The sequence below is a fragment of the Aulonocara sp. 'chitande type north' Nkhata Bay genome, linkage group LG7, assembly GCF_057382095.1.
Source record: "Aulonocara sp. 'chitande type north' Nkhata Bay isolate Kocher_YH1m ecotype deep benthic linkage group LG7, A_spYH_male_GT1.1, whole genome shotgun sequence".
In the NCBI taxonomy this organism is placed as follows: domain Eukaryota; kingdom Metazoa; phylum Chordata; class Actinopteri; order Cichliformes; family Cichlidae; genus Aulonocara; species Aulonocara sp. 'chitande type north' Nkhata Bay.
The window spans coordinates 33,905,215-33,924,899 of record NC_141350.1 but is presented as its reverse complement, the minus strand read 5'-3'; the positions used below and the strand labels follow the sequence as shown (position 1 = coordinate 33,924,899).

The 19,685-nt window shown below is 42.5% G+C and overlaps 4 protein-coding genes across 4 annotated transcripts in view; 1 reads left to right on the top strand and 3 right to left on the bottom strand.

Annotated features, from left to right (window-relative positions):
- LOC147325565 (regulator of G protein signaling 7-binding protein B-like) overlaps nt 1–19,685 on the bottom strand; it is a 267,021-nt gene that overhangs the window by 150,276 nt on the left and 97,060 nt on the right. The gene's annotated exons all lie outside the window — the stretch shown is intronic.
- Nucleotides 5,920–7,224, bottom strand: LOC147325573 (growth arrest and DNA damage-inducible protein GADD45 gamma-like). Its single transcript, XM_086300132.1, has 3 exons — nt 7,083–7,224; nt 6,776–6,983; nt 5,920–6,653 (listed from the first exon to the last, which is right to left on the bottom strand). Exons 1-3 carry the CDS (start codon nt 7,181–7,183, stop codon nt 6,540–6,542), a joined length of 423 nt encoding a protein of 140 aa, XP_086156258.1. The 5' UTR covers nt 7,184–7,224; the 3' UTR covers nt 5,920–6,539.
- LOC147325572 (growth arrest and DNA damage-inducible protein GADD45 gamma-like) lies at nt 11,228–12,788 on the top strand. The gene is made up of 3 exons (XM_086300131.1): nt 11,228–11,431; nt 11,546–11,753; nt 11,876–12,788. The coding sequence occupies exons 1-3, from the start codon at nt 11,289–11,291 to the stop codon at nt 11,987–11,989; spliced, it is 465 nt and encodes a 154-aa protein (XP_086156257.1). The 5' UTR covers nt 11,228–11,288; the 3' UTR covers nt 11,990–12,788.
- Nucleotides 13,571–19,117, bottom strand: nim1kb (NIM1 serine/threonine protein kinase). The gene is made up of 4 exons (XM_086300127.1): nt 18,889–19,117; nt 18,305–18,581; nt 16,291–16,559; nt 13,571–14,567 (listed from the first exon to the last, which is right to left on the bottom strand). The coding sequence occupies exons 2-4, from the start codon at nt 18,567–18,569 to the stop codon at nt 13,809–13,811; spliced, it is 1,293 nt and encodes a 430-aa protein (XP_086156253.1). The 5' UTR covers nt 18,570–18,581; nt 18,889–19,117; the 3' UTR covers nt 13,571–13,808.

Genomic DNA, 19,685 nt, shown 5'->3' with positions numbered 1-19,685 from the left:
TTCTGGTGCATGAAAGAAAAAAGATTTATTCATATGGTAAAAGTTAGCGCCCAAATATGTAGCATTAGGTTTCTTTTAAATTTGTATTAAAATCTGAGGTTTGATTAATGCTGCTAAATGCACTGACTGCTTTTTAATGTATTTGTTTCATCCTGTGATTAACTGGTTAGTTTCAGTGGACATCTGAGGCAAAAGGAGTCCAGCAAAAAGTCCTAAAAAGTATACAAAAGAACGGATTTTGACAGCTGCAAAAGGAGAGGAAATAAAATATTAATAGCACTTATCAATCTGCCACACAGATCATCCTCAAGTACTAAAACAACAAAGTCTCTCACTTCTATACCTGTCTGGGTAATTGAGACGCTGAGCTTTTAATAACTACATCCCATCGGCCAATCAGAAACCAGAGATTTGTTGTTGCTGAGTAGTGCAGTCGGCAGAGCTCGAGCCGCTATTGGCCTAGGTTGGATTTCTTTTAGTGATTCCTGAACAGATGATGTGCCTACAACCATATGGCAGACCTCGGGGTCCTCCTTTGTGCTGTGACTGATGTGACTCCCATCAACTTTAAAGGGCCTCACTTTAAAAGCACGCCCCCCCCCTCACCCTGCTAAACCCCACCTTCCTCTTCCTCTGCTGCTGCTTATCTGCAGGATCAATGGGGAGTCAACTCTACGTCGATCTGGCAAAGTGTGCCCTTCGTTTTGTATACAGCCTCCCTCCTCCTCTTCTCCACCCCTCCAGCCGTGCAGCCTGTCCACTCACAGCGCCAGACTTTGTTTTTTGGTGAAAAGGACCGGCTCAAATGTCCCATGCAGCCAGCAGCAGCTGCTCCTGGACCTCGCCATTCTTCAGCACAAAAGAGGAGAGAGGGCCCAGGTCTCGCTGCACCTTTGTTTGGGGCCCCTCCTGTCGTTTTCTGCTCTTTGTGTCCATTGATGGGGGCGTAGACGTGTTGGCTGTAGCTTTTTTTTTCTTTCTTTTTTGCCAGAGTTTTGTTTTGGTGTGGGTGTGCAGTGGGTGGCGGTGCGGCACAGGCACATTTAGCCATCTGATCTTCCTCCTCTGCAGCATACAAGGATACGGGCCACTGCTGTGTCACTCAAATCTGGCCTCTAATCTACATTATTACATAAATTATGGTGGCTTTGGACTCATTTCAGTGTTGAAATTCTGCCATGTTGTCTGTAAGGCTAAATGCATACACAGCAATTTGCCGTGTTGAACCAGCAGCAGCTGAGCCAGGCCCTCGAGGGCCTCAACGCTCAATGGAGAAACAGACCCGTGTTTTGGCAACAGCTGGCAGCGCTTCAGCTCTCTGAGTCCACTTTATCTTAACAAGCTGCAACGCTGGACAAAACAGATAATCTCTTTGTCTTCATATTTACTTATAAACACTCTTGTTACCCGAAAGATGAAATTGTCATGCAAACAAATGTATTTTCACTGATTTCTAATTAACTTGTAAAATTGCTGAAGTTTTCTCTGTTACAAATACAAACGAGCTTTGGTTTGCTTCTTTAGATGGTGGCGTGTTTACACCGGATCTTTGTGCAGGATTGAGGCCACCGATGAGCAGCGCACCCTTCAGGGGGCCTGCTAATGTAATTAGTGATTAGACTCATTACGAGCCGGAGCAGGTCTGGGCGATTGAGATCACAACCAGAAATTAGCATCAGCAGCTGATGACCGGTGGAACAGGGTGGGCGTTTCTGTCCCGTATGTACACATGCACACAAGCAGCGCAACAGCAGCAGGCGTATGGAAAGGATGAATCAGGAAATTTGCATAGTTTAAAAAAAAAGATTAGCATTGTTGTCAGACAGCTACTGATTTCTGCAATTTTGTTTTTTCTAAAGTAAAAACAGTTTAATTGACTTTGGCTTTGGCTAGGGCTCTTAGATTATTCAATATTTTAGGATTTTAGATGCATAAAAGCCTTTATTGTCCAAAAAACCCTAATAACCGAGCAAAGCAAGAAATATAAATGGATTGCTCAATCAAAACTCCAATAAAACAGGAGAACACAGAAACACACACTGAGCCTGCAGCCTGTCATTACCATCTGCTGCAGCTCTCCAGCACTGAAAAGACTTTAGGAGGAGAAGAAAGCTTTTATGTTGAAAGGATACTTGAGAAGCAGCATGCGCCTGCAGCAGCACAGCTCTTAATGGTTGGGTTGAGGCTGAGGGCAGCTGGGTTTGTTTAGGGTTCAGAGAAGCAGACAGAAAATGTACCCTTAAATGTGTTTGCAGGTGTGTTTTAAACCTTTCCAGTTCCAGCCTTAATGTTGCTCTCTGACTCCAGCGATGCTAAGCTATCCCCTGCACATGGCAGACACTGGTTCTCATTTAGTGTATCATAAAAAAATAAAATAAAATAAAAGCACATTTTTCTAAAATGCCCAAAACTGTTTAACTACTTTTAGAGACCGCTCAGACTTCAGATGTGTTTCTGCTGACTGCTCGGCCGGGGGATGTTGTTGTTAGTCAGGATTTGGCTTTGAATGGATGAATGGCAGCAGACTTGTGCCAGGCACAGGGCCACCTCCTCCTCCTCTCTCCCTTTCTCTCTCTGTCATTAAATTGGACAGCAGATGGAGTGAGTGTTGGGTTGGTTGCTGTGGAAATTTAAAGGGCTGATTACGTTTCAGCTGGCCTGGCCCTTTTTTCTTCCTCTTTTTTTGTGTCACAAAGGGCTGCTGGGTGTGCGTACGTGCACACACCAGAGTGCAACACAGACTGATGAAGCTACTTAGGGTGTAACTGATTTAGATCAACCACTTTTCTTCTTCTTTGGTTTAATTTTTCAATCTTTTAAAACATCACATTAGAAAGCAGATCAGCAGAAAGAGTAAAGACTTAAGTAGCAATCATGGGTGTCTGTGTGTGTGTTTGTGTATGTCATTTGGGGCATGGGGGGCCTGCAGCAGCTGTTGACGCCACAATAGTTCACACTGCAGGCAACATGCAGGTCAGAGCGCCTTTAAAATCTGAATTCAAGCACACAAAAGCTTCTTAAAGGTTCTGAATTGTAAATTTGAGAATGAGAAGAAAAAAGTAGCATGTGCCAGGAGCAGAAGATCACCTCCATTAACCTCCATGCAACCTCTGTGTAGCTGAGTTTTATTGGGCGGGGGGTGTTTTTAAAGAAGGGTACAGGGTACAAAGTACAGTTAGCATGCTGACAAGAGTGAAATAATTTAAAATGTTTGGAGTTGGCAATACTAAATGAGCTAGCCTCAGAAAATGTCATCGGTTCAGTCACTGCAAAGTTTTATAAACACCCTTTTTCTTTCAAACATAAACTTACCTCTGCATAAACTGGCCATCAATTAAATGAGGAGACTAAACTTTAAACAGTTTGGAAAGAATCAGATCAGAAAAGCTTGATGGATTAGGCTGGGAGTGCTGCCTGAATGAGCATTTCCTAGCACGAAATGCTCCAGACAGTTAACCATGTACTTCCATATCTGCTCAATCTAACTTTACACAGAGTTTTTAACCAATAAATTAGCAGTGTATGTGTGAAAATGACGTGCAAAACACATTTTCATCATCTTGCTCAAGGTTCAAGGTTCAAGGTTCTTTATTTGTCACATGCATAGTTATACAAGTATAACACACAGTGAAATGTAGCCTGACACGCTCCTCGACATGTGCAAAAAAATTGGGGGGGGGTAGCACGCTCCTCGACATGTGCAAAAAAATTGGGGGGGTGGGGGGGGGGGGTGTAGAGGAAAAACATTATATATATATATATATATATATATATATATATATATGTAGTATATACATTGGGTGAATGTGCAGTAGTAGCAGCAAGCAGGTGAATTCTGTACATTAATATGAATAGACATCTGACTATTTTACAGGATAGACAATATAAACATATTTAAAATTAAAGGAATTGAAATGTACATTGTGCCTTGGTTTAGTGTCTGGAAGAGTCCTGTCTCAGTCAATTATAGATGATGTGAGAGGGCGGGTGTGTGTGTTTAGGGCACGGATGGCTTGGGGATAGAAGCTACTCTTGAGTCTCTCTGTCCTTGCCCGGAAGATGTGGAACCTTCTATCAGATTGCAGAAGTTGGAACAGTTTGTTGCCAGGATGGGACGGGTCCTTGCTTAAAGACAACAGAGAAGCAGAGTGATAGGTTTGTAGCATAAACCTATTCGCTGGAACGTTGAAGACAATATAATTACACCGCAAAGCAAGACACAAATAGGCAAGCTTCTTCATGGTACTCGTGCACGGGAGAGAACCGGACAAACGCCGTTCCTTGCTTGGCCCCAGTTGCTCTCGTCCGTTCTCCCGTACCACTGTCCTTTTATTGAGGTTACATGAATATGCATAGGTTCATTAACATATGACGTCTACATACAAACAAAGAGTACCTTGCCTGTGTGTGTGTGTGTGTGTGTGTGTGTGTGTGTGTGTGTGTGTGTGTGTGTGTGAGTAAATGTTTCTAAGCATAAATGACAATCAACAATACAAACTCTAACACAGAGTCATCTGAGGCCTCCAGTCTGAACCGAGTTTTACAAATTTGCATATTACCCCGACTTTATTCTCTTTACACTCGCTCCGGGTTGATTTAAGAGTATGTTTTAAAACTGCATCCAGCACACTTATGTACATGAAAATGATTCAGACTATTTATCTCAACTTCTTGTTAGACACATTAGACACAGTGCTGCTCAGTGTCTTCATTCAAAAGCTCAAAATCTGTTTGTTGTCCTTTGTAGAAGACTGAAGCCTTTAAGGCAAACAGAGCCTTTTGGTCTGTGGCGCCAAGGCTCTGGAACAATTTACCACTCCACCTCTGTCTGTGAAGTCTTTTAAAAAATAGTTCACTTCTGTTGAAAAGGGGGATATATAACTAAGTTAAAGGTGTCAAATATGTTTATGTTGTCAAAGTCATCAGTTTTTGAGATAGATGCAGATGTTATTTGCCCGTCTATAGACTGCACTCATTATTTGGTCACATTTAACTCGAGTTTAGGTTCATCATCAACAGGACTTTGTAATAATTTAACAGGAAGCAAAACAAACTTGAATATCACAAACTGAAAGTTTTCCTTCATAGGTCAAAGTCGGCCTCTCTGGCTATAGTATTAAAACACAAGCTGCTAATAGCTAATCCACTAGGTTTTTAATGTACCAACTTGAAAAAGCGTGATAAACAATATATACAAAAAATACTTTTTAAATCAATTTTTGAGATTAGAGGGTCACCTGATAGCAGCGGTCGTAGGAATTTCACACTAAAAGAAAAAACATATTTTGGCATTTGAAGTACAGGAGAAGCTGCAGGCTCACAGAGACAAACTTAATTTGATCTGTAATCATTACTGTAGAAGGAATGAAAACAGCAGATTTAAATCTCTGGCCATGCCAGGTAACGTTAAAATCACCTCACCTCCTCTAGAGAAGTAAATGGATTGGTCTTAGCTGTTTTTCATCTGACTATGAAACTTTTTAGAGGTTTACCATTATGCATCTATTTTTCCCACTTTATTGTTTTTTATCCATCTCGTAACCCCTCCTAATCCTTTACTGCTATAAAGAAATGAGTCCGATAACAATAATCTGAGCTGTGCAATTACATTGTTATATACTTGGTTTTCTTAACTTTATTCCCATTTCACTCAGGAGCTGCAGACCTTGCTGAGTGATTCCAGTAAAAGTAAAACTCCCTAAAAGGAGCTCAAAATGTTGCCACGGGAAAAAAAATCCAAGTGTTACTGTGTTTCTACTTCAGACAACTGAGACAAAAAATTAAAGAATAGTGAATAAGCAAAGTAGAATTTTCAAATGTTTTATTTGTAACTTTTCATGTGAAAAAATATGCAAGAATTCACAAATAGTTTCGTTTTTCATGAAGTTAAATTGAAAGAGTTTTTGTTTCACACTTCAAGATTTAAAGTCAGATCTTTTTTTTTATTTAAACCTTTTTTTAAATTCAGTATTAAATATCCAAAGTGAAAACCTTAGATGATTTTTTTCTGAATCTTTTTTTTTTTTGTCATTGTTAAATTTCTAAAGTGAAACCTTTAGAGAATTAAGACAATTCTGGAAAGTGGGAAACATTTCCGCTGACTGCAACTGATGTCATGTTGCTCAGCGAAGAGGACATCCTTAAAAAGTCCCTTTCTAAGAAGGCCTCTCTCTCAGCACCGCTTCTTCTCCTGCTGCGCGTGCTTCAACGTGCGACATTTGCTCTGTGGAACCACAGGACGCAGAAATCGCTTCTCCTTCCTCTCCAAACCTCATCCGCACAAAGAATGAGGGTCGATGCGTCGCTCTTGTGGCATGCCCGACCTCATTCACATAAAGAATGAGAGTCATCTTGGCATGGACGGGACAAGAGGCGACGGTTCACGGGGGCCCCTCGGGCCGGCGCCGTGCTGCCTGGACGGGAATCCTCCTCAGGAGCATCCAGGGATGAGCAGAAACAGGGTCATCCTGTCCATCAGGATGAGTATTTCCAGATAAGAAGCTTTGCAGCATCTGAGCGAGTGAGGAGCAGGTCCCAGATCAGCGCTCGGGGAGGCTGATCTCAGGAACCCAGTCGTTCAGATGCCTGCTCTCCTCACAGAACAGGTGCAGCTTCTCCAGAGCGGGGTCCTCCCAAGACCCGTCAGCCGGGTTCTGATCAAACAGGAAGAGGAAAGCAGATTTAGTCGCACGTTTCTTTTCAGAAAGCACAAAAAAATAAAAATAAAAAATCAGCCTTGAAATTCTTCACAGTGCTGCTACTGAGCTCTACATACCGTGATGAGGACGCAGTGCGCATCTTCAAACTGTTCCGCCTTGTCCCCAACAATCTCCACCAGACGCTGCATGTCGCTCACTCTGACGATGCTGATGTCGTTGTCGAAGCAGAAGGACTGGATGAGGGTGAAGTGGATCTGGAGGGCGATGTCACACTCAAACTCCTCATCCATGGCCAGGACGCAGAAAGACACACTGTCCGGGTCTCTGTAGGCAAACAAAAATCATCCTGTTAAGCGCTGCTGTTCAGTGTTTATTAACCCTAATCTTAAGAGAAGATGCTAAGGTCACATGAAGTTTACTTACTCAGTCATAATTTTGGCGCTCTCATAGACTCCAACAGTGAGTCGCTCCTCGCTCTGAGCACACAGCAGAGCTTCCTTCAGAGATTTTCCAGGAGACTGCATGGTTAGTTTGTATCTCACAGTTCAGCTGAAGCAGTATCAGAAAGTCCAGAAAAGGCTGTTTGTGCTGCTTCCAGGAGATTGCCAACATTTATACTGCAGACCCAGCACGTGCTGACTCTTTCATTGGCTGATTGCAGCACAATGGTAACAAGAGGCCAGCAGCCCCCATCCCACCCTCAGGCACGCGTGCCCATAGAAAAGTCTTAGAAAGTTGGGGGCAGCTTCATTTGAAAGGATCAAATGTAGAAAGCCTGACCTTTAAGTGCTTATTTCAGCTTACAAGAATAATGAAACCACACAGCAAGACCAGACTACTATTGTGAAAGTCCTCAAAGTTTTGCAAGATTAAGAAGCGACTGATAACACCACTGAAATGCTTAAACGATGAAGCCAAAGGATATTTAAATCTAAAGTATTTCTCAATGCAACTGCACGCTTTCCAAATCATAATATTGTGCTTTAGGGGGGCTTGTTTTAATGCACCCAGTCATTTGCATTCATTTGCATGGAGTTAAATTTACCGGTGTTTGTGGCATCTCACCGAACATCAACAAAGTGTTTGTCAGGTTCATTTCAGACTTTTCAAATCTATCTGTTTCAAACTTGCTCTTTCTTGTGCAATCAGCTAGTTTTAATAAAACTTGGAGTGATCTTCGATTACATCAAGAGTAACAGAGCATTAGTAGTAACTTTGGTCAAAACTCCTGCATTCTTGCATTCTTGAGGTTCTCCATGTAACTGTTGCTGTTTTGTGCGAATTGATGTCTGCCTGGATCAGTGCAATAAAAAGCTCCAGTGAAAACAGTAAGAAGTCTACATCCTTTTGATCCAGTTATGTCATCCATATCATTTCATATTTGCCATTTAAAATGTATTACTCCATTCATCCACAGAGTTTGGGCTCTGAATAAAGCTTTCCTGCAAGGTTAGAATCCTAACACCATTCATCATGTCAAAGTTAACTTCAGATCAGATCTAAGCAAGCTTATAAAGATTATTAAAATGAGCTGAAATCACAGAGAAAGACTTGCTGTTTTAGTTTAACCTTTTGTGGAAATGAATGGGTGGCAGTGGCTGATTGGTTTGGTCTGCTGTTAAAAATCGATCTAAAGATGGATTTTTAAAATCTGAAGACAGAGCATTAGATGTTGAACTGGTTTGTTTTCAAATGATGACATTATATTTTTCTGTATAAATAAAAGTTTGATTTAATAAGCTAGTCAGATAAAGTCTTGTGTACACAAATGCTTCAGTAAATCTATTCGAGACTTGTAAGATATTTTCATGCTTTCACCACTTTTTGAAGTTTTTTAAAAGCTAAATATTTTATTCCTAACTGAAACCGCAGCTGGTGTAAAAATGCAAAGATATAAAAATTTATGAAATATGCACAATGTATATTTGTAAATAGGCGAGAAATGTCCAAATTGTTATTAATGCTGTGGTCAGAACAGCTAAAACACTATTGGAACACCGTCGGACAGGGCCCTTTTAAGACGTCGTAGAAAATTTTCTGGAAGAATAAGCAGAAACTTTCTTAAAAACAGCATCAATGCAGGGTATTCAGCAATGTTTGATGTCAAAATAATCAGATCTATCCACCCTTCTAACTGTACTGACTGTCAGGCAGACTTTTAGACGTCGTGACCAGCTTCACAGCATGAACTGTTTGTTGTAGATTAAGAAATGGCACGGGCCGCTGCTTTGCATGTGTAAAGACTGGCGCGTGGCATCTGGAGATGCCTGCGTGCTTTATCTCTCTACTCTGCATCACTCTCCATAGTAACCGGCAGATACCATCTGTCCCAGGGGGAAGGTAAAGTGAGGGTGAACAAAAGAAGTCACGCAGCACCTGCTGGGCGTAATAGACACATGTTCTACTCCTGCAAAGATTATTTTTGTAAGTTGTGTTTAAAACGCAGAATTGTAGACAGACTGCGTGGATCTACGCTAAATATGATTGTTATGTAATGTGTATCGCTCTCTAACTCAAAAACGTATTTTATCAGTGCAAAAATATATACAAATATTTTGTTTTTATTCACAGAGCTTAAGTCATCTCTGCAAACACTAAAAACACATTTCTGCAAACCTCTGAATTATCTGCCACCTTTGGACATTTCCCTTTATAACGCAGAGGGTGGGCTCTGTTGAGTCGCCGCAGGTCACCAGTAAAGAGCTTTGAACACCAGCACCTGTCGCGCACTGCCGGAGAGTCCACCATCTGGCAGATGTGCTTCACCAACAATGGGTTGGTATCGATTTGCACGCGCCTGGCCTGTGGTGATAAGAGCTTATCCTTCCTAAAAGTAGATGTGTGTTTTATTTTGTATCAGCTAGATCCAAATCAAACTTTGGGCCAGATGACGCGCAGATGAGGACTGAAGTAAAAACAAATAAATGACCCTGTTTGCAATAATGCAAAGATAAGCATTTTGTTGTTAAACGAAACACTTGGGGCATTCTCGTCTGATTACAGCTCAAACTGAGAGTGATTTTTATTTGCCTCTACTTGTTTGGGGAGATAGCCTTTTACATTTTGCAAGTTTAGACTGTGAAGTCTCATCTTTGGTATTCTAACTTAATCAAAACTCAGACAACAGACTTGCGAATGTTGAGACATGTCGACAAAAGACAAAAAAAAAAAAAAAGCCCTGGGGTCGAAGATGACCTAGGTTTAGGAGAACGAGAATGGGGGCTTGGAGAAGGGGGGCTTGGAGGAGGGGGTCCCCTCATAGCGACAGTTCTCCATCTGCCACTGTGCCTTCCATAGAACAATAGTGCTGAATCAATCACCACCGACCTGTGTCTGCACCTCCAACCCCCTGCGCAATTTACGCAGCAATGGCAACAGGTCTGACCTGATGCAAGATGTGTTTTGGATTATTATGCAGATGAAATGGCACCAAATAAGAGAAGAGAAACGGCACTAGAAGTGAACCGAATGAGGCAGGATCGTGCGTAAAAGTTTCGGAGTGAAAAGAAGTTGTGGATAATAATAAAACCAGACACAGGTCAGGTTACTTGAACTGGATACTAAAAATTACCAAATAATGACAATATGTTACATTGAAAGTGCCCAACGCGTGGAGCAGGTGAAATGGAGTCCTGCGTAAAAGTTTGTCGGGACCACTTAAATCGCAAATGAAAGCATTTAGTGGAACTATGGGCCAAATTCCAAGGAAAATAACTTTTAAAGCTATTTCTGCGTAACTCGCGTGGCTCCTGAACTCCCCAGAGTAAATAAATAAAACCCGAGGAAGGAAGGATTTGGGGGCCAGCTGATGGCCACGTGGTTCGCGTGGGCCAACACTGCAGATTGTGCAGCACGCACTGCGTTCTGGCACGCGCTGATGATTTGCATTTGTATAGAAGACCGTGACAATAGAGGAGCTTCTGTGCTTACAATGGGGCAGTTTTATGGCCAGCCTGTACTCCACAGATGGCATCTTCCACCTGCCCTTTCTCTGCTGCTGAGAGGGAGGAGGGGAGCTTCACACTTTCGCCATTCTGCTACTTAGATTCTATCAGAAAAGTATAAAATGAAGGAAAAGACATTAGAAGTTTGTCTGAGTTCAAAAAATGTTTTAGTAAAGTTCACAAAGACGTTTGTGGGGCTAAAAGTGTCCATAAGTAACCTTTGCAAAGATTTCCGAGTAGCTATATGCGCATTTTACTTCAGTTTGTAGTTTATTATGAGTACATGTAAAAAGACAGGTGCACGATGTGTCACTGCAACTTGAATCATATGCTGTGTTTTGAGTGCGTTGCACTAAAGTGCTGCAGAGTAATCAAACGCTTTCTGTAATATAATTAAGCAATTTTTAGCTTGCAGGGCAAGCTGCTGCGTGCGTGCAGCCGGGGGTGTGAGTGGCTCGATGACCCCCATCAATCTGCCACGAGCCGGAGTGTGACAATAGCATTATCATACCAATACACCATTCAGCTTTAGCCAATCAGGGCACAGAGCTTTCACTGCGCCGCACGAGCTGCAGGGTATAAAAGAGAGTGACCGCGGCTGTGAAAGCACTCTGCTCTCTCTGCGGATTTACTCTTCAGACTTTCTCGAGCTTTTCCACAGCGGAATATCCTCACAGCCTTCATCATGACTTTTGAGGAGGTCCTGATCCAGAAACCCACCGAGCGTGCTCAGTGCGCCGGCACTGCCCTCGAGGAGGTCCTGGTGACCGCCATAGACAACGACTCCCTCACCGTTGGTGTCTACGAGTGCGCAAAAGTTATGAACCTGTAAGTATGAGACTGCTGGAAAGATAAAGTTTACTACGTGTAAACTCATTTAAACGCTGATTTATTCAGTTGTGGGTAGAATCTCATGGATTTTGTTCTTTAATGTCCCCACAGAGACCCGGACAGTGTGTCTTTCTGCGTCCTGGCCATGGATGAGGAGTTTGAGTGTGACATCGCCCTCCAGATCCACTTCACCCTCATCCAGTCCTTCTGCTTCGACAACGACATCAGCATCGTCAGAGTGAGCGACATGCAGCGTCTAGTGGAGATTGTTGGGGACAAGGCGGAACAGTTTGAAGATGCGCACTGCGTCCTCATCACGGTATGTAGAGCTCAGTAGCAGCACTGTGAAGAATTTCAAGGCTGATTTTTTGTTTTTATTTTTTTGTGCTTTCTGAAAAGAAACGTGCGACTAAATCTGCTTTCCTCTTCCTGTTTGATCAGAACCCGGCTGACGGGTCTTGGGAGGACCCCGCTCTGGAGAAGCTGCACCTGTTCTGTGAGGAGAGCAGGCATCTGAACGACTGGGTTCCTGAGATCAGCCTCCCCGAGCGCTGATCTGGGACCTGCTCCTCACTCGCTCAGATGCTGCAAAGCTTCTTATCTGGAAATACTCATCCTGATGGACAGGATGACCCTGTTTCTGCTCATCTCTGGATACTCCTGAGGAGGATTCCCGTCCAGGCAGCACGGCGCCGGCCCGAGGGGCCCCCGTGAACCGTCGCCTCTTGTCCCGTCCATGCCAAGATGACTCTCATTCTTTATGTGAATGAGGTCGGGCATGCCACAAGAGCGACGCATCGACCCTCATTCTTTGTGCGGATGAGGTTTGGAGAGGAAGGAGAAGCGATTTCTGCGTCCTGTGGTTCCACAGAGCAAATGTCGCACGTTGAAGCACGCGCAGCAGGAGAAGAAGCGGTGCTGAGAGAGAGGCCTTCTTAGAAAGGGACTTTTTAAGGATGTCCTCTTCGCTGAGCAACATGACATCAGTTGCAGTCAGCGGAAATGTTTCCCACTTTCCAGAATTGTCTTAATTCTCTAAAGGTTTCACTTTAGAAATTTAACAATGACAAAATATTCTAAAACATATATAGAAAACAACAAAATGTCTATATTCTAAAGGTTTCACTTTAGAAAATCGCTCAATTAACTTAACGTCATGAGAATTTGTTAGCTTATCCTATAAATATTTTACTATGTAGCCTGTAGTGAAAACAAAAATAAAATAAAATTTGACTTAATGTGTTTGATCTTTTTGAGGCAATGCTGGAAACTAACTTGGTGTTAACTTATCAGCTGTTTCAAACATTATTGGAAGCTGTAAGTGGAAAATACTCAATAAAACTTGAAAGATGAATTTTGCGTTGTGTTTTCACTTGCAGTTGCAAAACTCTGTTTTTTGTGCTTTTTCGGGGTGTTTAGAGGGAGGAGGGCTGAAACTAACACAAGCTTTAAGCTCCCTTTGGGTGGAGAGACGATACGGCCTGACATCTGAGGGAGGAGGGGGCAAACACATTCAGGCCCTCCTCCTCCAGACTTCATCTGCATATGTATGGCGCAGAGCACAATAGCGGGGCTCCCGGCCTGTCAGCTCCAGCGGTCCGAACAGAGTGCCTATTGTTTAGCCCGCAGATGTCTTCCCTGGCCACGCCGCGCCATCTGCTGCTTCCTGCAGGTTGGGGTCGGACAGGGCAGGGCTGGGAGGAGTCGGAGGGGTTAGTCAGTACAGTGCTGAGTGAGGTCTGGCTGGTTTGGGCCGGTTTTGGGGAGAAGAGAGGGTGGGGGTCCTGACTATCTATGGTATCCTGCCAGCTGCTGTCGGGACTATTATTTACTGGCAGGCACTTGGTGAAACTTTGGTAAACACAGCACAAAGACAGGAGATCAGCTGTGTTTGGGTGCAGCAGCAGAACCACCTGCTCTGCCTTTAAAATGAAATCTGCATCAGGCACCGCTCCTTACTTTAGTTACACTTTCGTGAACAGGGCATAAGCGTTGTCTCTCATTTAATGTACGTCCCATTCTCTCTCTCTTTTTACAGCTTTTATATTGTCTGTTGGGCTTTAGAAAAAAAATATTTTATGTGTTTAAATATTGCTAAAAAGTAATAATAAATGAATGAAAACACACATTCCTTCATTGATTACTACCTTTGTTTAATTTCATTAGGCACTTCCATGTTTATTTAACATTTAGGGTATTCCAAACAGTGCAGAAGGTGACTGGGGCATTGCTGCAGGTTGACACCTGAGTTGCATTAGGAGGAGTGAAACAAATTTATCAAAAGCTAAAAACTGTAAAAGCTACAAGTCATTTAAAAATGTTCCTGTTTGTTGCAAGTTGGTATAAAATAAGTCTGTGCAAAAGCAGTGCTTTATTATGAAAGCACACATAACTTGGAGGTGTGCCTGAGGCCCCTGTAGGCCCGGAGCCCCTCCCTCTTGGGGTCTCTCACCATCCCTCGGACTACTGGGGGAGAGTCGCAGCCCTTCTTCTTCTGGGCCTGGTGAAGCAGGATGCGGTAGACCCCGGTGACAGGACTCCGGCTGTCTTTCAGCGGATTGTTTTGCAGGTGCTCTGCGGTAAAGCCAAGCTTCTCCAGCGAGCTTCTGACCTCCTCCACTTCCTCTTCCAGGCTGGTGTTCTCCGAGACCATCAGGCTCCGCAGGGTGGTCATTGAGTCGGAAGGGAGAAACGGCCAGGGGAACTCCACAGGTAAGAGCCAATCACAACCCAGCATCTGGTCGATAGCATATCGTTCACTGGGGACCAGCTTCAAGATGCCTTTTATGAGCCTCTGACAGGGTCCTGGCACCCAGGGGGGGATGGTGTAATTGCCTTCAATGACGCAGCGCCGCAGCTTGCCCATGGTTTCGGCACGGAACGGCATGGTGCCGGTCACCATGAAGAAAAGCAGGACTCCCATTGCCCAAACATCTACCGGAGGCCCCAGGTAGGACTCATCCCTGAAGAGCTCTGGGGCTGCGTAGGGCGGCGAGCCACAGAAGGTGTCCAGGGCATTGTTGCAGTTTGACATCTGCGTGCTGAATCCAAAGTCAGCCACCTTCACGCAGCCGTCGATGGTGAACAGGACATTCTCTGCTTTCAGGTCCCGGTGGATGATGTTGATGCTGTGCTGCAGAGCAAAACATAAAGAGAAGGTTGGAATTTCAAACTGTAAAGTAAATGTGAGGTTAGACTTTCACTATTAAAGTTGCATCTGTTAAAAGGCTTTTGGGAATTTAGATGTACAGCTGGATGGCTGTAATGAATTATAATTTTAATGGTGACCAGTTCAGTGACCGCACAACTTTAACATTGTTTTGGAACACAAAAAAGTGCTCTGAGCAGACCTGCACCTAAGCTGCCCAGGTTACAGCTAAACCCACAATCACCCTGAAAAAAATCTAAAGTGAAAATTAAAATATTCACTCCAATGGTTTAGATAACTGGGTCAGCACAAAGGCTTGTTTATAATCATGTTTTTGCATGTTTTTGATGTATGTCTCCATTCTCCATTCCAAGATTTCATCTAACGGACCCTATTTTCATTCTTCTAATGCAACCTGACTATAAGAGTTGAGTGTGAGTCACTAAAATAATATCTTATACAATAAGATAAGGAAAGAACCCTTTTATGAATAAATATGAGATATATATTGGATCTTCATCAGGTCTTCATCAGGATTTTCCTGCAGAGAAAAAAAATTGGGACTTGCCAAAGAGGTTTTATTCTTTCCCTAAAAGAAAATCACCAAGACTGAAATAAAAATATTAAGCAGGATTTTATTTACTGAAGCATAAAGTGCATCGAGTATTTCATGGCCAAAAATAACAGTACATTTCCTCATGTAAGGTAGCACAGACTTGATGCCACTGTCATGATCCTGGATATTTGACCCAGTGCTTCTGGCTTTAGACTCTTTGTTGTAGTTCTTTCAGTTTTTTGCGTTCTTTACAGTTATCCCCCGGATGGTTTCCAGTTTCCTGGCAATGTCAGATGTTCCTTTGTTTGGTTACTTCCTGTTTTATTTTGCTAGTCTCTTGTCTCCTGTGTGTTTAGTTTTGATTCCTCTTTATGTCATTAGTTTGATTCTGTCCACCTCTCTTTATTTTTCCAGCCCTGTTCTTTATCTATAATTACCCACCTCGTGTGTGTATTTAAGCCCTGACTTTGTCATCAGGTCTTTGTTGTGTCATTCTGGTTTTTCCCTGGTGAATGTCCTGACTTTTAACCTTTGTTAGTGTGCTGATGTATGTAAACACATCAAGATGTTTTTGGTGTTTTTCCAGTCAGGAAAAACACCAAAAACATCTTACAATACATACATGTCATGAGGGGTTATGTTTTTATTAAAATACCTAATATAATAAATGCATAATGATAAACTAAAATGAACCGTGAAGCTGATGAAAATGAACCAAAACAAGCAAACTCACACTAGAAATTTACCAAATAAAAGAAAAGATAAAATTTCAAATAATTTTTTAAAATGGGTAAAATTATAACAGCTCTGTGTCAGACATGGTGGGATTAACTGTTAGCTGATCTTTGACCTGCCAGCTTCTCAGTAAAAATCCAGTTTGCGTTCCTGTGTGAACAGGGCAGGTTATAATCTGGCTTATTCACAGTGAGCCAGCGTCTGTCATGTGTCCTGCCTCCTGCACGCTCTACCCAGGCAGCTCCCTCACCTTCAAACCAAACAGAGGACTGCCAGCAGCCATGACACATCTGAAGCAGATGACATCTTGTGTGTGTCTCACATGTGAGAAGGTGTGACTTCACTGAGCACATAACTAAACTGCATGATGGGAAACACAAGCAGCATCTTGCTCTGAAAGCTTTCAACATCACTGACCATATGTTTGATGGCAGAGAGGATCTGGGCGAAGGTGATCTTGCTGGCATTGTCTGACAATTTTCCCTCGCTGCATATCCTGCTGTGGAGGTCTCCTCCTCCTGCATACTCCAGCACCAGGTGGAGGCGTCTCGGCGTTTCCACGACCTCATACAAACGGATCACATTTGAGTGGTGCAGGGCCTCCATGCTGCTGATCTCCCTGGAGAGAAGACGCTGGGCTTCAGCATCCAGCCTCGTCCTATCCAGGATCTTCAGAGCCACTTTGTCTGTGAAAGATTGGACAGAATGATCGTGTCATGGTAACATAACTCCAGAGAAGGTGTCCATGACATCAGAGGCTGAAAGTCGAACAGAAACTGAAAGCTTACACAGAAACCGGAGTGCTTTTGCATTGCATGGAGATACATGGAGAGAGTAGTTAAATGAATCGGAAAAAAAATGTCTTTAACTAAAGAAGTGACTGCGAGCAGAATTCTTTTATTAAATTTATAACATATGGTGTTAATTATTAAGTAATGATCAAAAAGTTAATAAAGGGTTAGCTTGCTGAAGGTAAACCTGAAATCCCAATGTTTGAAATTGTTTAGCTTAAAGCAGGATAAGATGAAAAAGGACTGGCATCACCAGAACAGCATGTTTATATTATATAATATATAATCAGCTGCAGTTGATTGGTCCTCTTAATTAATTTATCCAGATGAACCACCAGATATCAGCTGCTTTTCAGACTTGACTCCTTGGAATAGAAAAAGTTTAACCAGGTGCATAGTGGAAGGCAACCTGTCTTTGAACATTTGCAGACCAACACAAATGGCAATCAGTCTCAGACAGATTGGCAACTGTTTGCAAATAACTGCCATCTAATTTATAAAAAAATGCTAACATGTTTCAACCAATATGAGTCGGTCTTAGGCAATAAGTGCAACTCAGCTGCGACATGTCTCTTTGCAATAGCAGACTTTTCTCAACTGTTTGTCAGCTGGTTGTATTCTGGTTATATTCCTATGTAAAAGCAGGTCTTTCCAAGCACTTATGCCATTTAGCAGTTTAAATATCTAAATTTCTGTTTCAAATCTACGAGATTCTGGCTAGAATCAAAATAATTCATATGAATTTCTGTGGATGAAGACGGCAACAGATTTTCACAGTTAAATGTTGTATTATCACAAACAAAATTACATGTAATTGTCAGTTTGACCCCATTCAATTCCCAATCGACAGGGGACTGATTGTTTCATTCCCATTGCCCTTCCTTCTTACTGCTTCCCATTGCAAGTTGCTTTGAAGATGGCAACTAACTGCGAGTGGTCACAGACCTGGCCATTTGAAAGGCAGCAATTTTGCAGTAACCTGTTTTCTCTAGCAGTTCTTGTGGTTCTAGTGGTTCAACCACCATTAGCAGTTTTAAGTCATTGGATTTGTGCTTAAATGTTGAAGGTATTTATAATGATACAATCTGTTTGTGCTTTGCAAATGTGAAAATCTCCTCAGCTTAACTTTGCTGTATGTTGAATGTGTTTGTGGTGGACTGTTTTGCAACACATTCAAAGAGAAGCTATCTCAAGCTATGTGAATAATTGGATCTTTTCAGGTCAGATTTCTGCCACCTGTCCTGAAACGACTCAACACATCAGGTTTGGAATCAGGTTGCAGCTGTTCTGCTGCTGTATTTCAGTAATTTCTCCTTTTAACTGAGCAACTAATCAGCATCTGGTGCATTGGAAGCTTTATAGATGAGTTTAAATTTGGAAACTGTGTTGCATAAAATTGCTCATTATTGCATGAGCTGTGTTTTTTTTCTCAGTTTCAGGCCCATCAAACATCAGACGTGTGTAGTCTTTAAAAAAGGTTTTCAAGTGTTGTCAACAAAGGGCTGCAACCAGTTTAAACCTTGCATATCCACACTCTATTCAAGCTCTGCTTTGATAGGGTTGAGTCTGAGACAGAGGCAAAGGAAGCAAAGGTAAAATATAAGTGAAGATTATCTTGAAGATTCAGAATATCCATCTACCTCTCGTCAGAGCGTGGAAAGCCAGTTTGACCCTGGAGAATGTCCCGTAGCCGATCTCCCCGCGGACCATATAGAATCCAATTCTGCGCCCTATGATCAGCTCCTTGATGGTCTGCTCGTCCTTGCACATATCTCTGGTGAGCTTCTCCAGGGGAGTGAGGTTGTCTGTCTCCTCATCCTCAGGCCCAGCATCAGAGCTGTCCGTCAGGCTGTAGAGGCTGTGGTGGAGCCTGGCGCTCGCCACCTGGTACTGGCCTCCAGGCATTTCTGCAGCAGGCTGAAGATAGTGGTGGAGTCATTAACAGTCCATCTTATGTAAGTTACAGTACAGAGGAGCATATAGAAGTAAACTAGAGGGACAAAGGTGTTGTTTTTTACTTGATTCCTGATATTCTCTATAAATTTCCCCAAAAGAACCACTATTAAGTTTTGACACTTATTTCACTGAAACCAAATCGCTCAAGTAAAACATTAATTAAATCTGCAACGAATACATGTTTTATACTGTTTTAGAAGCCTAGTAGTGAAATGGTTGCAATAAAACAGTAACACACACAAATAACTACAATGAGAAATTTTCTTACCAAGTTTCTGCATCAAACCATGGCTGCAGAGCCCCTTGCAAATGATATTAAAAAAGGGGGTTATTTTTTCTGTACAGAACCCTAAAAAATGTCTTCAGAGCAGCGTTGTCATAGCCTCGCTCTCTTCTCAGTCCTCTAAATCAGATGACTACACACTCATGGCAAATCACATGCAAGGCAGCGTGGTAGGGGGAGCGTCACAACGATTAGTAAAGTGTTCAGTCAGTGTGGGCATCTCTGGCCACACCCCTCACCTTTGCTTATCTTCAGCCTCTTTTCATGTCCAAGAAACGAAAGCTTAAGATGATGCCATGACCTCTAATCCTGCTTTAATCTGAGTCTGCCCCAGTCCTTTCATACAGCTAACATCAATTCAAACATCAAAAAAGGGGCCATAAAACAGATATGCACAAATAAGTTGTTTTTAGAGTTTATATGATCAGAATGCGGATTTCATGTCTAACATAATACACCTGTGCAACTGACATCCATGTGCTATCTAGGTAAAGTTGATCTCTTGGATTTTGTGAAGATGAAATGTTATGCAACGGCATTAGCAAATGTTCCCATAGAGATTAGCTCTCTATCCCCTTTAGATGCTGGCAGAACAGCACAGATAACGAGATTAGAAAGGTCAACGCCTCAGCAGGCATGAGCATCTTCATTCAGGTATGTCATCCCTGTGTAGAGTAGTGGAAGGACATTAATCAGCAGACAGCAGTCAAAAACCATGCAAATGTACAAAATCATAATTATTATACACACTGCTCAAAACCCCCTCAAAAAACAACACTGCC

Coding starts and splice junctions, on each gene's coding strand:
- LOC147325573 (XM_086300132.1), bottom strand. CDS start 7,183: ATGCAGTCTCCTGGAAAATCTCTGAAGGAAGCTCTGCTGTGTGCTCAG. Junction 6,984..7,082: donor AGCGCCAAAATTATGACTGA/GTAAGTAAACTT, acceptor GTTTGCCTACAG/AGACCCGGACAGTGTGTCTT. Junction 6,654..6,775: donor CGCACTGCGTCCTCATCACG/GTATGTAGAGCT, acceptor CTGTTTGATCAG/AACCCGGCTGACGGGTCTTG.
- LOC147325572 (XM_086300131.1), top strand. CDS start 11,289: ATGACTTTTGAGGAGGTCCTGATCCAGAAACCCACCGAGCGTGCTCAG. Junction 11,432..11,545: donor TGCGCAAAAGTTATGAACCT/GTAAGTATGAGA, acceptor ATGTCCCCACAG/AGACCCGGACAGTGTGTCTT. Junction 11,754..11,875: donor CGCACTGCGTCCTCATCACG/GTATGTAGAGCT, acceptor CTGTTTGATCAG/AACCCGGCTGACGGGTCTTG.
- nim1kb (XM_086300127.1), bottom strand. CDS start 18,569: ATGCCTGGAGGCCAGTACCAGGTGGCGAGCGCCAGGCTCCACCACAGC. Junction 16,560..18,304: donor TTTCCACGCTCTGACGAGAG/GTAGATGGATAT, acceptor AATCTTTCACAG/ACAAAGTGGCTCTGAAGATC. Junction 14,568..16,290: donor TCTCTGCCATCAAACATATG/GTCAGTGATGTT, acceptor TTTGCTCTGCAG/CACAGCATCAACATCATCCA.